The 25799-nt window shown below is 41.9% G+C and overlaps 1 protein-coding gene across 1 annotated transcript in view; it reads left to right on the forward strand.

Annotated features, from left to right (window-relative positions):
* The window catches only part of MOSPD2 (motile sperm domain containing 2), a 980078-nt gene that overhangs the window by 288025 nt on the left and 666254 nt on the right, over positions 1 to 25799 (forward strand). Inside the window, exon 5 of the mRNA XM_044071848.1 lies at positions 16389 to 16398. Coding sequence (XP_043927783.1) covers positions 16389 to 16398 — 10 coding nt within the window. The remainder of the gene's footprint in view (positions 1 to 16388; positions 16399 to 25799) is intronic.

The following is a 25799-nucleotide window of genomic DNA, read 5'->3' on the forward strand; positions in this document are numbered from 1 at the left end:
TACAGAGGACGCCAGTGGCAAGGCAATAACCAGCGAGGCACAGACACAACCACTGCCACTGCAACAGGACAATCACAGTGACTTGGCTCTGACACCGCTTACCAGGGAACAAATAGCAGCCCCTTTAGGCGGAAAGTTAGCCTTATTTTCGAAAAATTGGCACTATATCACAAAAGACAAGTGGATTTTGCAAACCATAGACCAAGGCTATACAGGTTCCACTTCCACACCTTACCAGTAAAAAGAGGAATGCCAAACATACCTCCAAATCAAAAAGCAGAAGCTCTAAAGCAGATAGCTCAATTAACAAAGATGAGAGCTGTGGAAAGAGTACCAATAACAGAACAGGGCAAAGGATTCTACTCCAGACTCTTCCTAGTACCAAGAAAAGAGAAAAGTTGGAGACCTATTCTCGACCTGTCCGTCTTAAACACATACATCATTGTCCCAAAATTCAAAATGCTGACCCTACAGCAACTTCTTCCCATGCTGGGCAAGGAGTGTTGGCTGGTAACTCTAGATCTCAAGGAGGCATACCTGCACGTCCCCAATCGACCAAATTGCAGAAGATACCTCAGATTTCTTGCAGGATCAGAGCATTATCAATTCTCAGCATTGCCCTTTGGCTTATCTACTGCACCCAGAGTATTCACAAAATGCCTGGCATCAGTAATCGCTCATTGCAGGCTACAGGGAATCCAAATTTATCCATACCTGGACGACTGCCTGTTACAAGCGGACAACAAATGCAAGCTGACAACAGATTTACAAAGAGTCATTTGCTTACTACAAGCCCTGGGATACACAGTCAATTTAAAAAAGTCAAGACTGATACCATCCCAGACAAGAACATTCTTGGGTGGAATTGGACACAGTAAAACAAATGGCATTCCTAACTGCAGAAAAACAAGAACAACTCCCTCTTTACTTCTTGGCATTAACAAAGCAGAACAAACTAACAGCAAGAAAAGTACTGCAGGCCTTGGGCTTCATGGCATCATGCATAATCCTGGTCCCCATGCCAGACTGCATATGAGAAAGCTACAGTGGTACCTAAAGAATTTATGGTCTCAACACAGGCACAGCTTAGAAACCGAAATCCCACTAATCCCATGCCTGAAACAAGAGTTCCTATGGTGGGCTCAAGCATGCCAGTCAAACCCAGGCTTGCCCTTCCACAACTTTCAAGCAAACCAAACCATCACAACGGACACCTCAGACCTAGGCTGGGGGGCGCACATGTTGGACAAATGCATACAAGGATTGTGGACTCCAGACCAGCTGCACCTGCACATAAACCAAAAAGAAATGCTGGCAGTAAAACTAGCAATCCAGAAATTCAGACCATTCCTCAAAGAAGGCCATTTAATGATAAGGACAGACAACACCACAGTCATGTGGTACATCAACAAACAGGGAGGCACTCATTCATACCCCCTATGCAGAATGACTCCAGACCTTTGGAATATGGCTCTGAGCTACAACATCCAGTTACAGGCAATATTTGTGCCGGGAAAAGAAAACACCCTAGCAGACATGTTAAGCAGAACCACCTCGGATGCTCACGAATGGATGCTACACCCGGACACCTTCAAGGCCATCACAAAGAAATGGGGAATGCCACAAATAGACCTGTTCGCATCCCCACTCAATCACCAGCTCAAAAAATTCTGCACAAGGACATACCACCCACTTGCATGGAAGGTGGACTCTCTATCCTTCAGCTGGAAAGGCCTGACAGCATATGCATTCCCTCCTGTTCCTTTGATGTACAAGGTACTACTGAAAATCAAAGAGGAACGTCCAAGGATAATTCTGATAGCTCCGAATTGGCCAAGACAACACTGGTATCCATTGCTGAGGAGCATGTCTCAGGGGAGAATGTGGTCAATACCCCTGATGCCTTTGATGTTAACGCAGAACAATTACAACATCATGCACCCAAACCTAAAAACCTTGCAACTGACTGCCTGGAACATCACATAACAGCAACTAACCCAGACTTATCCCAAAGGGTTAAAGACATTATCCTTGAAGCCCGCAGACCTTCAACAAGAAGGAACTATGCAGGAAAATGGAAAAGGTTTGTCATTTGGAGTACTGAAAGAGGAAAAGATGTGTCAACATAGATATTGCTAACATCCTGGAGTACTTGGCAGAGCTTCTACATACAGGCCTGTCCTATTCCTCCATCAAGATACATGCATCAGCTATTTCCACAGAATACAGCCTCGATCAACCTGTCTTTTCATCCTCTACTCAGGCAGTTCCTCAGAGGGATCAAGAATGTAAAACCTCCTAGGAAACCACCATTACCAGCATGGGACTTGAACTTTGTGCTAGAAAAATTGACACTTCCTCCATTTGAACCAGCAGCAACAGCAGATCTTCAACACCTATCATGGAAAACTGCTTTCCTACTGGCAATTACTTCAGCAAGGAGGGTTTCGAACTACAGGCCTTAATGGCAGTACAGCCCTTCCTAATCTTCCATCAAGATAGAGTGTCCATGAGAACTAATCCTACATTTATGCCTAAGGTGGTATCCAGAGTGTCTTTAAACCAGGCAATCCACCTACCTACCTTCTTTCCCAATCCACAGAACAGGGTGGAAAGACTGCTGCATACCTTGGATGTACATAGACAGTTACGCTACTACCTGGACAGAACCAAAAGTAACAGAAAAACTGACCAGCTTTTAGTAGCCTATGCAACAGGAAGGGAAGGAAAAGCAATTACCAAACAGACAATCTCCAAATGGATAGGAAATTGCATAAGATTCTGTTACTCCTACCATGGAAAACCAATTCCACAGAACATAAGACCTCATTCTACAAGGGCTACAGCCACTACCACAGCTTTCTTACGAGGAGTGGCAACCAAGGACATTATTGAGGCGGCTACTTGGACCTCCGTGCATACATTTGCCAAGCATTACAATTTACCTCTATACTCTAGATCCCGAGCAGGGTTTGCCACTGCTGTATTGCAAGGGATCCTAACTACACCATAATTCTTCTTCCTCCTCCCTAGTTTGGCTATGGTATTCTACCCATTTGTTATGACTGCAGATGCATCCTTGAAGGACATAGTACAGTTTTGTACCTACCATAAATGTAGATGTCCGAACAGGATAGCATCTGCAGTCAGGATTACCCACCCTCCTTCCCCTCTGTGGTACTCCTAGGGTATGTACCCTCCTAATAGCTAGCTGGGGGGGAGTCTCTTATGGTGTATTTGTTTGTATATATGTACATACATGCTTATTTTTTGTGTTTGCCTTCTACTATTTTGGAAACATTGGCATTTATCCAAAACTTAGCTTTCCAAGAGGGCAACTGGCATCTGGGGCAAGAAACACTGAGGAAAATGTGATGCCTTTATACCCGAAGACCAGCAGAGATGACGTCGGGTGAAGTGCGACATCAGCTGAAGCCGGACCCAGACTTTGGAATCCGGCCGACCGAAGGGCTGCCTGACGACAGGACAACCCATTTGTTATGACTGCAGATGCTATCCTGTTCGGACATCTACATTTATGGTAGGTACAAAACTGTACTTTACAGCAGTTTGCAAGTGCCGGTCGGCTGACTCCTGACGATTTTTTCTGATAAACTTCAGTCCGAAGACTTTCTTCTCCACTCAAAGCTAAGTACCCCGTTGGGGAAACTTTTTCTTGCTCCAGTCCGATGTCAGAAAAAGTTAATAATTGTATTTCATGTGGGAAGCAAATACCTCATAAGGATTTTCATTCTTACTGTATTCCTTGCTTAGGCCCTGACCACAACGTAGCTAGTTGTCGGTTTTGAGCTAGATTCAATCAACGTACAATTAAACGAAGGTACGATTTTGCTTTTCATTACTTCGTTAGGCGCTTTAACTACAAAATGTCATCGGATACGGTTCCGGCTACCGGAGTTCACAAACGTCGCAAGGATAAAGACAGGCCTCCGAGGTCCAAATCTGATGATAGCGCACAAGCGGAGCCAGCTTCAGGTTCGGCCGTCATCAGTGAGGTGCTTTTGCAGCCCCTGTCATCGGCCATTTCAGAACCGATGGCCGAAACGGACTCATGAGGAGCCAACCAGGCCTTTAAATATTTCTATTGCAGGACCTTCGGATAATACTCCTTCGGATGGGTCCGGAGCCACTGTGCAGGTACCGGCTTCCGAAGGGGTTTTCAGGCCTACTCAGCTTCTAATAAAGGCAAAGCCAAAGACAAAGGCAAAGACTCCTAAATCAAAGACTGCAACACAGGCCTCTTCTGAACCGGCTCCCAAGTCACAGAAACAGTTACTCAAGATGGCGGAGGATTTACTTACTATGATTAGGGGTTCACATCCCCCTCCAGATAAAAGGCCAAGGCAGGATGTTTATTATGATTCCTCTGATCAGGCTTCTGTTTCTTTAGTTTCTTCTTCTGACCAGGAATATTCTTTCCCTCCTTATGAGGATTCTGATGCTGAGGAATCAATTCCTTCAGCTTCTCCCCCTGAGGATTTCTCTTTTGGGAAAACTTTGCATGAAATGAGGGAACATTTCCACTGGGAAGGACAGGAGTATTCGGAATTTAAGAAAAGCCTAGGGGATTTTCTTCTTCTCCCCCAACATAGTCCCCTGGCTATTCCTCCTGTTTTGGATATTGTGGATGATGCTTTTTCGGAGGCTAACTTAACCCCTGACTCTTTTCCTCCTGCTCCTGTCAAGCCTGATAGATATTACAGGGTTCCTGATTCCCACCAGTTTTTATACAAGAACCCTTCTGCTGACCCTGAAACCATTTCTCAGGGTCCTAAGGGAGTTAAGGCCGCTTCTGCCAAAAATCCCATTCCCACTGAAAAGGATTCTAGATCTTTAGAAAGATGGGGCAAAAAAGTGTACACGTCTGCTACATTGTCCGTTAGGGCTTTAAACTGTCAGTTTCATATGCTGAAATACCAGCAATTTCTCTTGTCTGTTTTGAAACAAAAGCTTACTTCCATTTCTGCCTGTGCAGATAAGGAATTACATGACATTGCATGCCACTGAGCAAGTTGGGAAGCATGGTTTACACTGTGGATTTGATGCCTTGAAGGCTTCTTGTAGGGCTGCTGCCTCCGGCACAATCATTAGAAGGCATGCATGGCTAAAGGAACAAAATTTGCCAGAACAAGTAAAAGCTAAATTATTGGATACTCCTGTTCAGCATAATGTCTTGTTTGGATCAAAAGCTGAAGAGGTGATTAAAAAGATGGAGGATAAGGTGAAATCCATGCAAACAGTTAAAGATTTCTTACAAGTACAGCCACCAAGATTTAGCAGAAATTGGACTTCTAAAAATTGGTCCTTTCCCACTTCAGACAGGCTTCAGAGGGGTAAGGCCTCAAACACAAGCTTCTTATAGACCAAGACAGTGGACTGCTTCCACCCATAGGGGAGGAGAGGACAGGTCACAAACTCATAGGGAACAAACTCAATGACTCCCTCTTTTGGGCTGCAGGAACTTCTTGCCTGGAAGCCCCTCTCGGAGGAAAACTCTCTCTTTTTTATCAAAATTGGACTCGTATAACCCAAGACAAGTGGGTTCTGGATGTGGTTTTAAGAGGTTACAAATTCCAATTTCATACCCTGCCAAGGCCAAGCGGATGGCCAGACCTTCCAAAACATCAATGGACAGAGGCCTTAAACCAGGTGGAAGCTCTTTTGGCTATGAAAGCCATAGAACTGGTTCCACTTTCAGAGATGGGACAAGGTTTTTACTCAAGGCTCTTTCTAGTCCCCCGGAAGCAAAACTCATGGAGACCCATTCTGGATCTGTCAGTCTTGAACACCTTCTAGAAATTCCAAAATTCAAGATGCTTACTCTACAGCAGCTACTTCCAGTGCTGTCCAAAGATGCATGAATGGTAACTTTGGATTTAAAGGAGGCATATTTGCACATTCCCATCAGGCAGGAACGCAGAAAATACCTCAGGTTCAAGGCCGGATCGAGGCACTTTAAATTCTCTGCACTGCCCTTTGGATTGTCTACTGCGCCCAGGGTCTTCACCAAATGCCTGGCTCCAGTAGTAGCTTACTGCAGACTCAAGGGAATTCAAATTTACCCTTATCTGGATGATTGTCTAATTCAGGCAGACAGCAAGGATGTCTTACTTCAGCATCTAGAATTTGTACAGAACCTCCTCAAGTTCCTGGGATTCTCTGTAAACATAAAAAAGTCAATTTTGACACCCTCACAACAGGTAACTTTTCTGGGTGCTCTTCTAAACACCACAACCCAGATGGCATTTCTGACATCCGAAAAACAATTGCAGCTGGCTTCAACTTTCAAAACCTTGGCAACTTTAACTCAGCTATCTGCAAGGAGATTCCTGCAGGCTTTGGGTTACATGGCCTCCTGCATCCTTCTTGTACCATATGCAAGACTACACATGAGGAAAATACAGTGGTACCTAAAAAGTGTATGGTCTCAGCATTGCCACAGTTTAGACATACTGATCTCTGTCCTGCCATGCCTTCAAAAGGAATTTCTTTGGTGGTCCAGGGCATGTACTCTAAACAAAGGGAAACCCTTCTGTCTGCCTCCTGCCACTCAGATTCTAACCACGGACGCCTCGGATTATGCTTGGGGAGCCCATTTTCAGGGAAATTGTCTGCAGGGCCTTTGGACAAAGGATCAGAAGCACCTGCATATCAATTTAAAGGAAATGTTAGCCATTCAGAAAGCTCTAATGGCCTTCAGGAATCTTCTACAACCAGGACAACTACTAATACGGACAGAGAACACCACAGTTGTGTGGTACATAAACAAGCAAGGGGGGTCTCATTCCTACCCCCTTTGCAGACTAGCCATGGATCTATGGAACACAGCTCTATCTTGCAATCTGGACCTTCAAGCTCAGTTTCTACCAGGGAAGCTAAACTTCCTGGCAGACAGTCTGAGCAGAAACCTTTCGGATCCACATGAGTGGATGCTGGACACCAAAATATTCAGTATGATAACAGCAGTCTGGGGATGTCCTCACATAGACCTCTTTGCATCTCATCTCAGTCATCAACTACAGAATTTTTGCACCTGGACTTTCCACAAAGAAGCTTGGAAAGTGGATGCCCTATCATTCAGTTGGAGGAACCTCTCGGGATATGCCTTTCCGCCTCTTCCTCTTCTTCCATGGGTATTATTAAAGATAAAACAGGACAAGCCCAAGATGATAATCTTGCTGGCCCCAAATTGGCCTCGACAGTTTTGGTACCCAACTCTAAAAAAGCTATGTCTGGGGCCCCCTTGGGTTTTACCTCAGTCTCCGAACCTTCTGTCCCAACATCAGGGTCAGGTTCTACACTCTCATGTCAGAACTCTAAGCCTGGCGGCCTGGTTAATCCAGGGCCTTTGATTTCTTCTTTCCTACCCAAGCAGGTTATGGATGTCATTTTAGAAGCCAGACGTCCTAGCACTAGAAAATCTTATGCAGGAAATTGGAAAAGATTTTGTTCCTGGATGCAGGCTCAGGATTCTGATCCTCTTCTTCCGAACATTCCTTTAATTTTACTTTACTTGACAGATCTCTTACATAAGGGTCTGTCTTTCTCTTCCATTAAGATACATGCCTCTGCTATTTCTGCTCATTATAATACAGACCTTTCAGCTCATGAGACAGTTTCTCAGAGGAGCTAAGAACTTAAGACCTCCTAGATCTCCTCCCATTCCTGCTTGGGATCTCAACTATGTTTTGGAAAAACTAACCTTGCCTCCTTTTGAGCCTGCCACCTCTTCTGACATCAAGTTTTTATCTTGGAAGACAGCTATTCTGTTAGCCCTAACCTCTGCCAGGAGAGTTTCAGAGTTACAAGCTCTTATGGCTGTGGAACCTTATATTATTTTTCATCAAGACACAGGGTGTCTTTGAGGACTAATCCTACCTTCATGCCTAAGGTGGTTTCCAAAGTGGCTTTAAATCAAACTATCCACTTGCCAACTTTTTTCCCCACTCCTCAAAATAAAGGGGAAAGGATCTTGCATTCCTTGGATGTACACAGACAACTATGTTTTTACCTGGACAGAACCAAGGACATCAGAAAATCAGAACAATTGTTTGTTTCTTATGCTTCAAGTTCCCAAGGTAAAGCCATTTCAAAACAGACCATTTCTAAATGGATTGCTCATGGAATCAGATTTTGTTATTCTCACCATGGAAAGCAAATCCCAGGGAGTATACGGACTCATTCCACCAGAGCTGCTGCCACTTCTGCGGCCTTCCTCAGGGGAGTTCCTACCAAAGACATTTTGGAAGCTGCAACTTGGAGTTCAGTGCATACTTTTTCTAAGCACTACAATCTACCTTTCTACTCTAAGTCTAGGGCAGGCTTTGCTTCTGCAGTCTTGCAGGGCCTTTTAGCCGCCCCTTCTTCTTTATGACCACCTCCCTTTCTTTCAGCTTTGGGATTCTACCCTACGGTCATGACTGCAACAGTGAAACACGATGAACATAGTACAGTTGTGTACACCTACCATAATTGTAGATGTTCTAGTGTCTTCACTGTTGCAGTCTGGATTTCCCTCCCTCCTGTCCCCTCTTATTTTTACTTTTGTGTGGTTCCTTTTTTCACCATTCTTCTGAGGTGTATTTGCAAAGGATATGGGACCTTTCTCATTTTGGGACTCCTGACATCTGGGGCAAGAAAAACTGGAGAAGATGGCGTCGGCTGTCAGCTTTGTACTCCTGGCGCTCTGACGTCAGGGAGCATGGTTGAACAGCCGACGCCGGACCCAGACTTTGGGATTCTGGCTGACCGAGGACTGCCTGCCAGCAGGGGAGAACCCTACAGTCATGACTGCAACAGTGAAGACACTTGAACATCTGCATTTATGGTAGGTGTACACAACTGTACTATTCTCATCACGGATTCTTGCAAGAGAGACCTTCGGTGGTGGTTGACGTCTCTTCATGTCACAATCGGAAGACCCTTTGTCCCCCCCCCCCAGTAGCCACTGTGACCACGGACACTTCCCTGATAGGGTGGGGGGGGGCATTTTCAGGGAAAGACTGCCCAAGACACATGGACAGATCAAGAATCACATCTGGACATCAGTGTTCTAGAGCTGAGAGCGGTACTTCTTTCAGGACTCTCTCCTTCTAGGAACTATTGCAATTCAGACAGACAACATGTCAGTATTCTGGTACTTGAACAAGCAAGGCGGAACCAAGTCTTACCCACTTTGTCGAGAAGCTGTCAGGGTCTGGCAATGGGCTGTGTCGTCCCAGCGTTTTCTGTTAGCAACGCACATCCCGGGGAAATCCAGCGTGATAGCAGACAAGCTAAGCAGGGCGATATTGCTTCCTCATGAGTGGTCTCTCAAACAACAGGTTGCGGAGTTGATTTTCTGCAAATGGGGCCAGCCTTGCTGTGACCTCTTTGCCAGCCACATCATTTCAAAATGCAGAGGCTGCTTTGCCCTAATACCACCTCCCAGTCATCCCCCAAGAGATGCACTTTTACATGATTGGCCCCCGGGTCTCCTTTATGCATTTCCACCCTTCCCATTGATATCCAGATTTTTACAGAAAGCAAAATCGCTGGGAAGGACTGTTATTCTCATAGCCCCCTACTGGCCTCGACAGATTTGGTTCCCGTTTCTCCACCATCATCTGTTGGAAGATCCATGGATCCTGGTCCCAGTTCCGGACCTTCTGACGCACCCGTCAGGGGACTTCCATCCTTCATTGCAGTCCCTGAAACTGACTGCTTGGCTAATCCATTTCCCCTAATTGCCAGGCTTCATTCAATTTCAGAAGATACAAGACAAATTCTATTGTCTTCTCACAAGCCATCTACCAGGAAATTATATGGCAGTAAATGAAAAAGATTCTCAATTTGGGCCAACATGCAGAAACTTGACACTTTCCGAGCTCCGCCATCATCTATTTTAGAATTCTTTTCAAAGATTTTTAAGGAAGGGGCAGCAGCTGCTGCTGTTAGAGTCCAGTTAGCTGCCATCTCAAATTTTCACCTTGGGTTTGGTGGCTCAAATGTTATGGTCCATAAATTATCTAAGACTTTTCTTAAAGGCGTTCTTCACATGAGACCTCCTATCAAAATTCCCTATTCTCCCTGGAATTTAAACTTTATGCTTTCTCAAATTATTCTTCCCCCTTTTGAACCAGCATCTTCTTGTGATCTTAAATATTTATCTTGGAAAACTATTTTTCTTGTGGCCATTACTTCTGCCCTCAGTGTGTCAGAACTTCAAGCATTATCTATCAGACCACCTTACATGATTTTCCATGCTGATAGAGTATCTCTCAGAACAAACCCCTCATTTTTACCTAAAGTCTGTTCTGAATCGCTTATCAATCAGGTCATTGAGCTGCCAGTCTTTTTTCCCAACCACTCTAGCAAATTGGAATACATGCTGCACAAACTTGATGTACACAGACAGCTCAGATTTTATCTTGACAGAGCTAAGGATATTAGAAAATCAGATCAAGTTTTTGTATCCTTCTCAGAAGTCAGAAAAGGCAATCCAGTGGCTAAAACTACCTTATCTAAATGGTTATCCGATTGTATATCCTTTGTTTATGAGAATGCGAGCATGCCATTAACACACAAACCTAAGGCTCATTCTGCCAGAGCCGTCTCTACATCTTCTGCTTTTCAAGCTAAATTGCCCCTTGACAATATTTTCGCTGCAGCCACTTGGTTTAAGTCTCATACCTTTATCACGCATTGCAAAGTAGATAAGGCTTCAAGGGACAGGTCTTCCTTTGGTTCCACGGTACTGAAGAACATACTTCCATGATTGAGGGTGCTAGAGACGCTACCCCTCAGTGAGAATAAACAGCCAGATTTAACAACTTCACATAAAGAAGCTATATACTTACCATAATGTTCCATGTGAGTTGTTTATCTCGCCTTTATTCTCACGTCCCTCCCTCCCCCTCTTGGCTGACTGTTTACTTACAGGCTAGTACCATCCTGGTTATTCAATATTTCTTCTTCCCCATCGGGAAGTGTTTCTTTGTAGAAATAAATAAAAGGGTATATATATTGTTACTCGCAGCAAACAAGATCTGAGGTAATAAAACACTCATTCACCAGCACTTCACCAGGGTATCTTCTTTATTCGTAAGCGATCTGGTACCTCGGCCTTTCGCCTTCACGGATCACAAAGCTTATATTTTACAATTGACTTAAATATTCATTTAATTAATTAATACCAATTAACACAAGCATTGTGTCACTTGAAATACGAAGGGTGAATTAATAGTTGAGTGTAAGCTGCTTGTGTTAATTGGTATTAATTAATTAAATGAATGAGTATTTAAGTCAAAGGTACCAGATCGCTTACGAATAAAGAAGATACCCTGGTGAAGTGCTGGTGAATGTGTGTTTTATTTCACTATTTACAGGCTGGTGTGTTTCTTAAGATCTGAGGTAATTCCAGCAGTGCATTGTGGGATAAGGGGCTTGGTCTCGAGCTACTGGCAAACCTTGAGCTTTGCTATCAGCCGTGTCGGAGCCGAGGATCGGCTCCGAACCCATCAGTGAGAATAAAGGCGAGATAAACAACTCAAATGGAACATTATGGTAAGTACATAACTTCTTTTTTTCTCAGGTTTTGTATTTTCTTTTGTTTAGAATCTTCCCACATGCTGTTGGCTGCCATAATGGAATCCTTTTAAATCGTACACCTATATACTTAATCTTATCATAAATATGGGTATTGCTGAAGCAGTTCATGTGAAGAATACCTAGTTTATTGTTCTATCTACATTATTATATCCAGGAAAGAGTTGAAACTCTCTCAAAATATTCTAAAACACTGAATTGCCCTTTTCTGGCTTTATCAAATACAAAACAATATCAACTGCAATATAGCAATTTTTTTCTTGATTACCACACAAGCTTTGCGTTTGAAGCTGAGTGTCCCTTATTTTCTTTGGTAATAACTCTAAATATAAAGCAAATAAAAAAGTGGAAAGAGGACATCTTAATTTGGTTCCTAAGTTCAAACATAGCTGTCCGATAGGGACACACCCAACTTAATTCTTGCCTCTGACCCTTCATAAATGCTTCCATTTACTTGTAAAGTAACAGTTGACTCCTATTAAATGCTTTCTCTGCATCAAGACCCACCAACAGTAGGAATATTTTATTTTATTCTGCTTCCCTCATGATCATCTTTGTTCTGTTAAAGTTCTCTTATTTTTGCCTTCCCTCCACAAAGCCCACATAGTCCATATCAATTAATGTTGCCAATGACTTTTACATTCTCCTAGCTAATGTAGATGTAAGCACTTTAAATCATCGTTTAAAAGTGAAATGGGTCTTTATGAAGTTGTCTGAAGGGTGTTTAACTTCTTCGTATTGTATAGCCACTGCAGCTTTCTTCCAAGATGCTAGTACTCTTCCTCCTTTTAACATACTAATAAACACATTTGCCAGCTCTTTATCCACTTTTCCTACCCACTTCCAGTCTTCCACTGGAATGCTGTCTGTTCCAGAGACATTCCTGTTTTAAGTAATTGTTGAGCCTCATCTTCCCTTAACATTGGCCTATTTAAGTCTTCCATAAATATTTCCATTTGTGCCTATAGTGGTTTCTCCATTCCTCTGCTGTTGTACAGATTTTCATATAAGGACTGAAATATTTATCTTAATATCTCCATTGGACATCTGGTCACTTTTTTGTCATAAGCTCCCTAAGTTTAGGCAACAGCAAAGGCTGTTGTCAAAGTTATGCTAAATGTTTTTCTGCAGTAGAATTGCTAGCAAAAAATAGTTGCTTAGCAACAACCTTTCTGAATTCATGCATATTATCCAAATACTCCCTTACTTTCCCTTTAGCACTTAGCAGTTGCTATGAGAGATCCCTCTTAGTCTGCAATACATTAAACTTTGTCAGTCCTTTAAAATAGTTATTACTTTCCCATAACTTTTTCAGTTTCTCTTTCATTTCTACCACATTTTAAAACTCTAAAACTCTATTTTCATTTTATCCTACTGACTGGCTATCTCTTCTGGAGAAATTTCTATCTTCTAGAATAACCATCAAATTTTCCGCTATCCATTCCTTAAATTTCTCTTTTTAACAGGTAAGAAGGGAAGTGCTAGTTTCTCACTTTTTACTTCATTACCCTGCATCTTTTTCAGATCATGCAATTAAAAAAACTAAGCTATAGTTACAGGATGAGTGTCAAAGCTTTTAATTAAATACACATGCTCCTATGAAAATTGTATTTTTTATCCAGACTAGCCCAGTTATTATACCTTGGAGAATGATATGTAAATTCTGAGCTTCCTTCTATTCATCTTTTGCAGTATTCTTAACATGAGAGAGTTCTCCACCATAGGTGACCGTTCGTCAACCAGTGTACAAAAGTCTTTCACTACAGTAGGGTGCATGGTATGTCACATATGGGCTGCTCTGTACGTTGACCATAAAAGTGACATACACACACACACTTACCCCAGAACTTATCTGCCACCAATCCGAATGCCACCTTCGAATGTCTGTCTGCTCACCGAGCTGTTAGCTGTGTTCCAGTGATTTTCTCAGATAAGTGCCCCATTGGGGAAATCTTCTTTTGCTCCCGTTTAGTGGTAGGGTTCATGTTATCCAAAAAAAGGCAGATGCTAGTGTGGAAGATAAATTTGACATAACAGTAGCAAACTCCAGTGTTTTTTTTCCGCCTAGGGCCTACCCATGGCCACAAATCCTGTCCCATCTGCCAGACCTTTGTGCCTAAGACCCTAAGAAGTAGACTTTCCTCCTTAGTCTTTTACTTGGAAAACCAGCACTTAAAGTTACTAGCTAAAAGGATGGAGGGATCTTCAGGGCTAAAGGTCGAGTTGGTCACTAAGCGGAAGGCCAAAAAGCCAAAGCCTGAAGCATCTACTGCACCTCTTACTACAGACATCTCTCCTGAGGCGGATGAGAGCCCGGAGATATATATGGTTCCTGGTTCCAGTTCACAGGCTGAGCCTGATGTTGAGGCTTCCTTGGATCTGACCACAGGCGCCAGGCATCTGTCCCGGATGTACAGGATGAACTGAGGCTCGTGCTAACCAAAGGTCCTAAGGAGATCCTCCGATCCTGGTGCGAGAGGAAATTCACTTGGATATTGTTTAATGCTACGTCTGGGCCTCCTACGTTACTTGGGGCAGATCTGCATCAAAAGAAGAAGCAGAAAACTAAACACTTGTTCCCTCCAAAGGAACCTCACAGTGACTGGGAACAATTCACCCAAGGCCTTTTACCTTTGGGTGTTTCAGTCCCTACCCCACTCTCCACACCCTATCCACATAAAAGGGTTAGAGAAGAGGTTTCGCCTGGTGAAGAGGCATCCTCAGAAGAGGAATTTCTGCCCTATTCCTCACAGATCCCTTCCCGTCTAGACTACTGTTTAATGGAGAGGTCTTCCAATGGTACTGACTTACCCATGGAAGAACTCTGCTTTGGAGAGACCCTAGTCAAAATGAGAGATCATTTCAAATGGGATACTACTCCAATATCTGAAGTACAAAAGAGATACTGCAACCTTCTGCAGGCGGAATCACGCAGCCCTTTGGCTATTCCTCTTATGTTACCTGCCTTTCTTTGCTTCTGCCTTCAAGGCTCCCAGTTCCCAGCCTCCTGCCTCTAAGAAGCCTGACTGATTTTACAAGGTCTCTGAGGACTGTAAGTTCCTGTTTAAATGTCCTTCAGCAGACCCATTGGTTATTTTAGTGGCTTAAGACAAACCATCCAGGTTACTGCCTTCAACCTTTCTCCTTCCTTTAGGTAAGGACAGCAGAATCCTGTTAAGGCTGGGCAAGAAAGTGTACACTTCAGCCAGTTTAGAGCCATTAATTACCAAACACATATGACCAATTTTGACATAGAGCTTCTGTCTCAACTCTCCCTGGTCATTTCTGATTTGCCTGACTGAGAATCAAACCTTGGCTAAATCCTTGCTTACAGCCTCCTCACAGGTAGCCCACCACTCCAGTAAATGTAGCTATGATGCTGCACATGCTTCTGCCAGGCCAGCTGCCTCTGGCTCTCTCTTAATGAGATTCACTTGGTTAAGACTCCAGCTGTTACCAGAGGACATTAAATGTAAGCTTATGGATGCCTCTTTGGAAAACTCTGCATTCTGGTCCTGCAGCTGCAGGAATTGAAACAAGTTTGTGTCCCCAGTGCCTAAATTTCAAAGAAATTACCCAGCAAAAACTGCTTTTGTACATAGGCACTCCCTCTCTTCTCCACCTAAAACAAAAAAAGGATGGTAGCAGGCATCAACAGCCCAGGGTTTCTACTCCAGAATGTTCCTAGTGTCCAGAAAGGATGGCCCTTAAAGACCCATTTTGGATCTGTCTCATCTCAACACCTTCCTGAAAGTACCCACCTTCCATATCTTAACTCTTCAAACCTTGTTTTCCCTAATTCTGCTGCAAGCCTACTTGGCATCCTTGGATATCAAAAATGAATTACCTACACATTCCCATCCACCTCAACTGCAGGCAGTTTTTACATTTCTCTGTGGCTTCCTGGCATTTTCAGTTGTCTGCCTTGCCCTTTGGACTTTGTACTGCACCAAGGGTATTTACAAAATGTCTAGCCCCTGTGATTGCCTACTGCATGCTTCAGGACTTCCACATTTTCCCTTCCCTGTACAGTCTCCTCTTTATGGCAACTTCCTCAGAGATCCTAGAGCAAGACATCCTCTTTGCCATTTCTCTTCTACAACATCTGGGATTCACCATAAATCACAAAATAAATCCATTGTCATGATCACATACACCTGGGATGCAGGATACAGACAGACCTCATCAGGGTCCCTCTTCATCCTCAGAAGGCACAGGACCTCATGTCCTACTTCAAAAACCTTTTGCCTCTTCACCACATTTCAGCCAGAGAGTTCCTCAGGGTTTTGGGATTTGTGGCATCCGCTATTCCAGTGCTACCTCTGGCAACTTCACTTGAGAAAACTGTAGTGGTTCCTAAAGTCAGTTTGGATGCAGCAATTCACATCCTCTGGACTTTTCAATTCCTCTCATCCCCTGTCTGAAGTGGGATTACAGTGGTGGATCCAAGAAGTGTCCCTCAACCCAGGACTCCCACAGACATTTTGGATGTGGGCTGGGAGCAGCTTTTGGAAACTTGAAAGCTCAAGGGGTGTGATCCCCCTCTCAACAAAGGGAACACAGTGTAAGGGAGATGAGGGCACTGCTGCTAGCCATTCAGACCTTTTATCCCATCTTTCTCCCCGAAACTTTAAAACTGTTCACAGACAATTTGACAGTCACCTGGTATGTGAACAGTCGGGGGGGTGGGGGCAAATCCTACCTACTATGAAAGCTGGCACTCCAGGTTTGGGAGCTGGCAGTCAAATATCAAGTGACTGTTCAGTGTACATTCCATCCAGCCAAAATTGTGTGGCAAACAAGATGAGCAGGTCCCTAACACAGTCCCATGAATGGATGCTTCAAAGGGATGTGTTTCTGGACATTGTCCAATGGTGCAGTATAGCTTAAGCAGATCTCTTTGCCTCCCCCAAGAACAGACAACTTCCCCAATTTTGTGTCAGAGTTCCACACTGTCTGCTGTGGAGGATGGATGCCTTTTGTTGTCTTGGAAGGGGATGTTTCTGTATGCACCCCCCCATTCCGATTATTCCGAAAGTCCTGTTCAGAATTCAGCAGGACAAACCATAAATCTTGCTGGTGACTCCCTTTTGGCCAAGACAGCATTGGTTCCCTCTTTTCCTTCATTTAGCCAAGGGTAATCACCACAGGTTAACTCAGAGTGGACCTTCTCAGACCAGACAAAGGAACTCTCATCCATCCCTACTTGTTTGCCCTCCAGTTGACTCTGTGGGTGATAGTAGGATTTTAATTCCTTTCAGACACCTATTCTCAGAGGACGTGCTAAGGGTCATGCAGGAGGCCAGGAAACCCAATACCAGAATATCTTCCCTATCTAAGTGGAAGAGATTTTCACTTTGGTGTCTCTCACGAAACCAGAATCCACTGTCAGTGGAAGTCCCCTTGGTTCTATCATTTGTATGAATTGCTCAATTCTGGCTTGGTCTACTCTTCAGTGAAGGCCCATATGTTAGCTATTTCTGTCTGTCTGCCTCTATCTCCCCTTTAGCTAGCAGATTTGAGGCTAAACAATTCCTTAAAAGCATCCTTCACATTAGACCTCCCAGGAAAACTGCCCCTCCTCCCTGGGATCTTAATTTTGTACTTGAAAAGCTGACTCTTCCTCCTTTCAAGCCAGCTTCATCAGCATTCCTGCAATACTTTTTCCTAGCTATTACTTTAGATGCGTCTCTGAGCTACAGGCACTAATGACCACACCTCCCTATTTGGTTTTCCACAAAGACAGAATGTCATTGTGCACCGGCCCTTCTTATATGTCCAAAATAATCAATGAATTTTTCACTCAACCAGTCCATTTATTTACCTACCTTCTTTTCTTCTCCACAATATTAAGTGAGAAGGTGCTTCATTGGCAACTCAGATTTTACTTAGACAAGACCAAATCTGTTAGGAGACAAAAAGTTGGTCTGATTTCCTATCAGCCCAGCGCTCTAGGATTGCCCGTTTCCAAGCAGACTGTTACGTGGATTTCTAAGGCTGTTTCATTCTGTTATATGAAGCATGATAAAGCTATTGCTTCTGTAAAGGCCCATTCCACTAGGGCCGTACCTCTACAGGTGGGTTCTTCAAGGATTAGATACTAGCTCTAATCTTGAAGCAGCTACATGGACTTCTGTGCATACCTTCACTAAACATTACTAATTGAATTGCATTTCTAAGTCTAGGGCAGGTTTTGCCAGAGCCATTTCCCATGCTTGTTCCTCCATCCTCTCCTTATGAGCTTTTATACTCTCCCTCATGTTAAGACTACTGCAGCAGATGAATAGGAGGACATAGAATAGTTGTGTGAAATCTTACCATAATGATAGATGTGTTTTCTGTTCTCTGTTGCAGTATTGTAGTCCCTCCTTTCCCCCTGGTTGTTTTGTCCTTTCCTTGGATGGTCATAGCCTAGTTTCTGTAAGCTGGCTTTCCTCTTGGGACATTCATTTCTGAGGTAGGTGCATGCATATGGCTGACATACGAGAGCAGCCTACATGCGACGTACCGCACACCCTACAGTAGTGAAAGGAGTTTGTATACTGTAACAGAAGAGAAGGACATATGTCATTATGGTAAGATTTTACATAACTGTTCTGTTTGGTGGAATGTAAATGTATGCCAGCATAACCATCCTGCTTTACTAATAGCTCCTCATTATCGCAAATCTACCATTATTCTTTTTTCCCACTTCTGCCACTGTTGGAATCCCTCTAGCAATCCGTATCATTACTCCCCTTTTCCTTTTTCTCTAAAATTTTGCTTATTGTCCATATTGAAATCTTTTCTTTGTCAAATTCACATGCCATTTCTTTCCAAATGTGTTTTTCCTGCAACATTGCTATTTGTCCATAACATTTCTTAGTATAATTTTGTACTCTCTACTTTTTGTCTGTGCTTGTAGGTTCATTTATATTTCATGATAATGTGGACAGAGTAGTCATTATGATAGCTATTACTCTCATCTATTGCACATTACAGTTCTTTTGAATGTGCATTTCTGACCTTCGACGAACATGCACACACTGTTTGGCATGCTGATTTTTTTTTAAATTCAATTGCTTCTTATCTCCATTTAAAGTGGTCACTTTTTTCACGACTTTTTGCTTCACTGAAACTTTTCAGTGCTCCCCATCCCTTTTAACTTGTAACAAACGCACAGATAACTACATACATTTTCAATAAATGAAGTTTTATTCCTCCAGATAGGAACAGTTGCCCCAAATTGATGGTTGCACCCACAGGCATTACGTGATCTAAAATTAATGTTATCCATGCTAAAGCACGTCCATAGCCTGTGTTCCCACTTACATTAATAATCACTTCTTTTATGTGTTGTACCCTCTCAGATATGAAAAAAACAGATTACATTTGTTTAAAACATTAACTTTTAGCCCTAAGAAAAAGCACATTCGCTACCTTTTAAATAAATAAAATAAACTGCACACTTTTCAATTAAATGCATTAAAGTATTAACACTGCTGGGGAGGCTGTTAAGTCTTATTCACTTCCCCACAGCTTTACATTTTATTTTTCACTGAATTGCTTTCCACTGAATTGGTTTCCTGGCCTCCTGCAGGACCCTTAGCACGTCTTCTGAGAATAGGTGCCTTTAAATATTCCATTTCTCTTAGCAAAGAGTACTCGGAAATCTAAAGATTGTTTGTACCTGCAGACAACTGGTCTCCAAATAAAGCAGTCAGCATTAATAGAGAAAAATAAACGGTTAACAATTTTGAAGTTGCATGAGAGTCTTTGTAAATGTCAGGTCTTCCACTGAGAGTATTTGCTGATTTGCAGATGCAAGAAATTTATTTCAGTGTCTTTCATCGTTATTTTTCGAACCTAAAAAAACTTGTCTATAACTTAAAGGACATCTACTTCTGTAAAAACAAGGGAAATTTATCTCAAGTAAAAATATAATACGATCAGTACACTTTTACACTGTTTCCCAGCAGCCCATGCTTATAGCAGTATATAAACGTGGACTTGCTTCATTCCATGTTGTTACATTGTAAAACCTATATAGCTTACCACTAAGAAAATGTGCTTGCTTACTTTTATATTTTATGCATACAGCAGTCACTGATTTGACTCCCCCACCACACATTTAAAATGTCCCGACTGCATAATCTACAAAACTGATTTACATCATGAAATGTTTTATACAAATATTAATGAGAGCAAAAAACATTTTGCTTACGAAATAGAGTCCCTTCAGTGTCATTCTAAACATTAATGACATAAAGCAGGCTATATACTTTACAGTTCACCCACAAGTTTAACCAAGTTAACAAAATTCCATTCTTTCTCTGCTACTTTCTCTTGCAAGCCATATTTCATGTGTCTGTTTCTGTATCTAGTATAATTAATGCTTTATAATCTCCCATTTATTCACTAATTTCAGCGTTGCTTTTCTTCGTGATCATCTGTAATTCCAAACACCAGTCTCTTGCTCAAGCCCATGTCTCTCACTCAAGCATTTTCCTTTAGAACGATGGAAAATGTTTCACTGGCAAACTCTCTCTGGGCTTTGTTGTCCAAAGAATGAAAAGCACGCTCTTGTTTTCCTTTCTGGCTCATTTTTGTGGGATAAATTTTATTTCCTGCTTAGTCTGTTTTGCATCAAAAACTGTCTTTGATCCTGTAGGAAAAGTATTCCAAAGACAGCTGGATGCATCAGCTTGAATCTCAACATTTCCCGATTGCTGGGATAATCTCTGGTTTCTTGTACCTAGTGTACGGTGAATAATTATTTCCCACAAACAATCTGTAGTCTAAGTTTTATTACTTTTCTTTCTGCCACAGTGGAACACCACTCTGCTTGTTTTGTGCTTTCATAAAATGAATCCAGTCTGTTCCTTCCAATTTCTCAGCTACATCAGAAAGCCTCAGGTTTTCTCAGTATGTTTGTCTTTAACTTTTTTGTTTTTTCAAAAAGGTCTTCTTAAGAAGCCTTGTTTTCAGCTGACAATGTTTTCTTTTCAACTTTTTTTCATTCTTTCAGTTCATCTGAATAGCTATTTAAAACTTCTAGTTTTTCGGTCTTTTGTTACTTGTGCTGATATAGTATTTCAATTTTTCATTTGGCAAACACCACTGTGTGCGTTTGATTTATTTATTTCCCCCCTTTAAATTACTGGAAATCATATCCTGTACCAAAGCTGAAATTTGAACTGCTTTTTGTTGACCAGCTGCAGGGTTCTTCCCAGCCAGAGTTTTCTCTTCTCCTTATAGGGTTTATTTTTTCTTTCAAGTTCTCCAAATTTCTTCTTTGCTGGCATCCAGGCAGTGTGATTACATGCCACTGATTGAATTTTACCTAAACTGGCAGTTTCACTGGCCCTTTTTTCACAGTTTCTCTTTTCACACAGGGAGAGCTGAAATCAAACTGTTAAGTGTGCAGCCATTTTCGAAGTCCCACTATTGTTTACTTTTTTGTGGTAGTCCTTGTTTCCTTTTGTATTATATAAAGCAACCAGAGTGGACTTGTGCATTAAGCACGAGATTAGTAATTCAGAAAGGCCATCCATAGTTCATTGCAAGGACTCGCAGCTAAGCAGCATGGCTAAGTGCTCACTTTTTTGGGCCACTTGCAAAAGCATCTGTTTGTGGGCACAGCCAACTTAACTCCTGGAATTCTTGTATAAGTTCTGTTCTCCATCTTTGTATCGTATGGTGGTTCATTAACATCTGTACTACTGGTGGTTCATTAATGTCTGTACTACAATAGTTATTGGGAGACTGAGCAAGGTGAAGTGGGCATTGTTTAACAGGTTGGAGCACAGCAACCTCACTGTACTCCACTTTGTCCTGTTAGAATTGCCAAGCCAGGTGAATATCCATGGGTTTGTGTGCGTGTGTGTGTGTGTGTGTGTGTGTGCTGGCTGGTGGCTATTATCTCTTGGGGAGATAAAGGCTATGTAGTATGTGTGTTCTGAGTGGTTTGACATTTTTAATAAACTGTCAGCCATGATATTGATACCAGCATTTCAGACCGATCTGCATTTGCCATCTTCTGCATCTGCCCCAGTTCATGTGCCAGGTCCTGTCTAGACAGCATATCAGACTAATCAACTCAACGTATAGCCAGAAACCACTCTTTTTTTAAAGAGAAATAATATAGACTCATGGCAGTACCTAATCTCTGATGCTGAAGAAGAAGAGTAATATGCCATTTCTTTGCAGCTCAACCATATCACCCCAGATAAGAAGTTATTTTAGAAATGATGAAACCGAAGGGTCAAATGACCCAGACCCTGCAGAGGACTTTACAAAATGCATTTTGAACCCCTCTGATGTCTTCTTGGTTAGTTCCGTCATTTGTGAAGATGTTGAAATTACCCAGCAATACCAGTTGGGGCAACCTTGCTACCATGGCTAACCTATCAAAAAAGCCTGACAGAATGCCTACCCTAAAGACTGGAATTGCTAGTCAAAGACTCCAAAGCCTGATTTAATAGTTGAAGGTGCAGACGTTTAAAAATTCTAACTCTGCAGTCTATTCTCCAGAGTCTGTTTCCATCGATCATTTTGGGAACTGTGTTTTTGCTTCCCCATCGTTTCCTTAAGGGCTGTAAACTACAGGCCATATATTCAGTTCTGGCAAGAGCTGATTGAAATGTACCTGTTGCTGGACCAACTAAGATGTGGATATTTTAAACAAAAGCTGCAGTCCTAGTGTGTAACTGTTTCTTCTGTGTTTGAACCTCATTGTGATCTCCACATATAAGTTTGATGAGGGTTCAACCCAAGCAGCAGCCACCAGTATTACTATGCTTTGATATTCTTGGTTTTAGTTTACCCATTTTCCCAAATATATCAGAAAAATGTTTGCAAAATCATACTACTGGTGGTTCACTAATATCTGCACTACAATAACAGATAATCGGAGACTGAGCAAGGTGAAGTGGGCATTGTTTAACAGTTTGGAGCACAGCAACCTCACTGTACTCCACTTTGTCCTGTTAGAATTACCAAGCCAGGTGAATATCCATGGGTTTGTGTGCGTGTGTGTGTGTGTGCTGGCTGGTGGCTATTATCTCTTGGGGAGATAAAGGCTATGTAGTATGTGTGTTCTGAGTGGTTTGACATTTTTAATAAACTGTCAGCCATGATATTGATACCAGCATTTCAGACCGATCTGCATTTGCCATCTTCTGCATCTGCCCCAGTTCATGTGCCAGGTCCTGTCTAGACAGCATATCAGACTAATCAACTCAACGTATAGCCAGAAACCACTCTTTTTTAAAGAGAAATAATATAGACTCATGGCAGTACCTAATCTCTGATGCTGAAGAAGAAGAGTAATATGCCATTTCCCCTTTTGCAGCTCAACCATATCACCCCAGATAAGAAGTTATTTTAGAAATGATGAAACCGAAGGGTCAAATGACCCAGACCCTGCAGAGGACTTTACAAAATGCATTTTGAACCCCTCTGATGTCTTCTTGGTTAGTTCCGTCATTTGTGAAGATGTTGAAATTACCCAGCAATACCAGTTGGGGCAACCTTGCTACCATGGCTAACCTATCAAAAAAGCCTGACAGAATGCCTACCCTAAAGACTGGAATTGCTAGTCAAAGACTCCAAAGCCTGATTTAATAGTTGAAGGTGCAGACGTTTAAAAATTCTAACTCTGCAGTCTTTTCTCCAGAGTCTGTTTCCATCGATCATTTTGGTAACTGTGCTTTTGCTTCCCCATCGTTTCCTTAAGGGCTGTAAACTACAGGCCATATATTCAGTTCTGGCAAGAGCTGATTGAAATGTACCTGTTGCTGGACCAACTAAGATGTGGATATTTTAAACAAAAGCTGCAGTCCTAGTGTGTAACTGTTTCTTCTGTGTTTGAACCTCATTGTGATCTCCACATATAAGTTTGATGAGGGTTCAACCCAAGCAGCAGCCACCAGTATTACTATGCTTTGATATTCTTGGTTTTAGTTTACCTATTTTCCCAAATATATCAGAAAAATGTTTGCAAAATCATACTACTGGTGGTTCACTAATATCTGCACTACAATAACAGATAATCGGAGACTGAGCAAGGTGAAGTGGGCATTGTTTAACAGTTTGGACCACTGCAACCTCACTGTACTCCACTTTTTCCCACTCCATTTCCCCTGTTGCAGCATCCCAGATATGAAGTTATTTTAGAAATGATGAAACCGAAGGGTCAAATGACCCAGACCCTGCAGAGGACTTTACAAGATGCATTTTGAATGTCAGTCTGTATGGCACTGAAGTAAAATTCCACCTTAAAAACAGAGAGAGTCTTACAGCTGTTGTAATTTCTCAAACTAACACTTCTTTTTCAATTTGCAGAAAAAGCCTATCCCTACTCTAGTTCGTCTGGATAACCAAAACTGAAACAAAGATCTGTAAAAAGGCAAAATAATTGTACAACCTCCAAAGTAGTTATCCCTGCAGAGAGAAATGTAACAGCAGCAACAGGGAAAACTGCTCACTCATTTTCCAATAGACAGCATCAGAATCCTTACTTGTCCCACTCTGACAACAGCCCAGAGCTGTCTGCCCCTTCATCTTCCTGTGCAACTGGTCATCATGCAGGTCAAGTACACTGTCCAATTCCACCCCCACCCCCTCAGCCTGTTCCTTAACCTTGCCCAGCTTTTCTAACAAAATAATCATCCAGGAGGTCCTATCAGAGAAGTGAGCGTTAGGGTACTACTTTGGGTTCTTTATAGTCGCAAAGTTAAAAAAAAACTTAAATCCATCTTGAATTTAAGTGGCTTAAACAATTTTGTTACAAAAAATACTATTCAGATGGTCACATCATAGCCCATCTTTCTGTGGTTGTCAGAGGGAGACTTTGTGCTCTTTGGACCTGCAGGACACCTACCTCCACATAAAGTTAGCAGTAGAATCTTGGAGGTACATATGGTTACAGTCAGTCACTATAAGTTCAGGACTATTCCATTTAGTCTCACCTCAGCCTGTAGGGTGTTCACCAAATGTGTTTCTGTTGTTGCAGCAAACCACTGGTTGCAGGGGATAAAATTATTTCCACTGTCTGGATGGGCTTCTAGGTGGTCACTTGCATGCACGCGCACAAACACACTTACTCACTCTGTCTCTCACTTTCTGTCTCTTTAATAGTCTAATCTCTGCTTTGGAATTCCTGATGACAACTGAATTTTTAAAATTTGCATATACTTTGGATTTTTATAGAATAAATTATTTAGATACAACTATATTTAAGGACATTGGTCAAAAAAGTTTGCATCAAATATTTGTAGAAGTGAGACTTTTTCTAATTCTTATTTTTTCAGCAATCACCCATATGGGCAGAAGAAAAATATTGTTAAGGAATAACTTATTAGAATATCCGGTATACTTTCTGATAACATTTTTAATGAGGGAATGGACAAGGGGTATCCCCATTCATTACTTGATAAAGTGAGTAAGGAGAACAAAACAGAAAGGGCTCCTTAATACAAATGCATTTTAGGAGGTAAGGATGGTTTTGTTATGGGTGAGAATAATGTATGTAATACTAATGGAAAATGTAGAGCTTCGGTATTGACATATTCTAATAAAATTAGTCAAGTCAGACATAATAAAAAGGAAGTGGAATTTAGTTTTTAATGAGGAAATTAAGGACAAACTTGGTAATGGGCCAGTTATTGTCTATAAATGAGGGGAAACACATCTAAAAGATATGGAGAAGCAAGGGCAAAACAATTTAAAAGTGAAGTGTATGGTCAATTGTGGTCGGTATCAGTATTGTAAGTTTATTTTAGATTAACCAAATGTGGTGGTTGCTAGTTATGATAAGCTTATAGGGTTCCAGGTCATTTCATTTGTGAGACAAGGGATGTGATTTATTTATCGTTTTGTCGTTCATGTATTAGTTTCTATTCAGGGAGTACTGAGAAACAACTGAGATCTAGAATTTACAAACATCAGTACGATATTAGGAAATGTAATATTAAAAATACTTTAAACATTCAATTATTTATCCAAATTTTAAAAGATTTTTGTTCTTTATATTAAAAAAGTTTAAATTAGTCCATGAGGTGATTTTTGGATACCTAAACTGGAACAACGTGAACTGATTTGGCAGTTAAGTTTAAATGCCTGCTTTAAGTCTGGTTTAAATAGGTTCCTAGGTCATAGATTGGTACTAGGCTAGCTGCCCTTGTGGGCTGTTTTAAGCCTAGCCAGCTTCA

Source organism: Protopterus annectens, chromosome 5.part0 (assembly GCF_019279795.1).
Source record: "Protopterus annectens isolate FY-2018-M chromosome 5.part0, PAN1.0, whole genome shotgun sequence".
Classification (NCBI taxonomy): Eukaryota; Metazoa; Chordata; order Ceratodontiformes; family Protopteridae; genus Protopterus; species Protopterus annectens.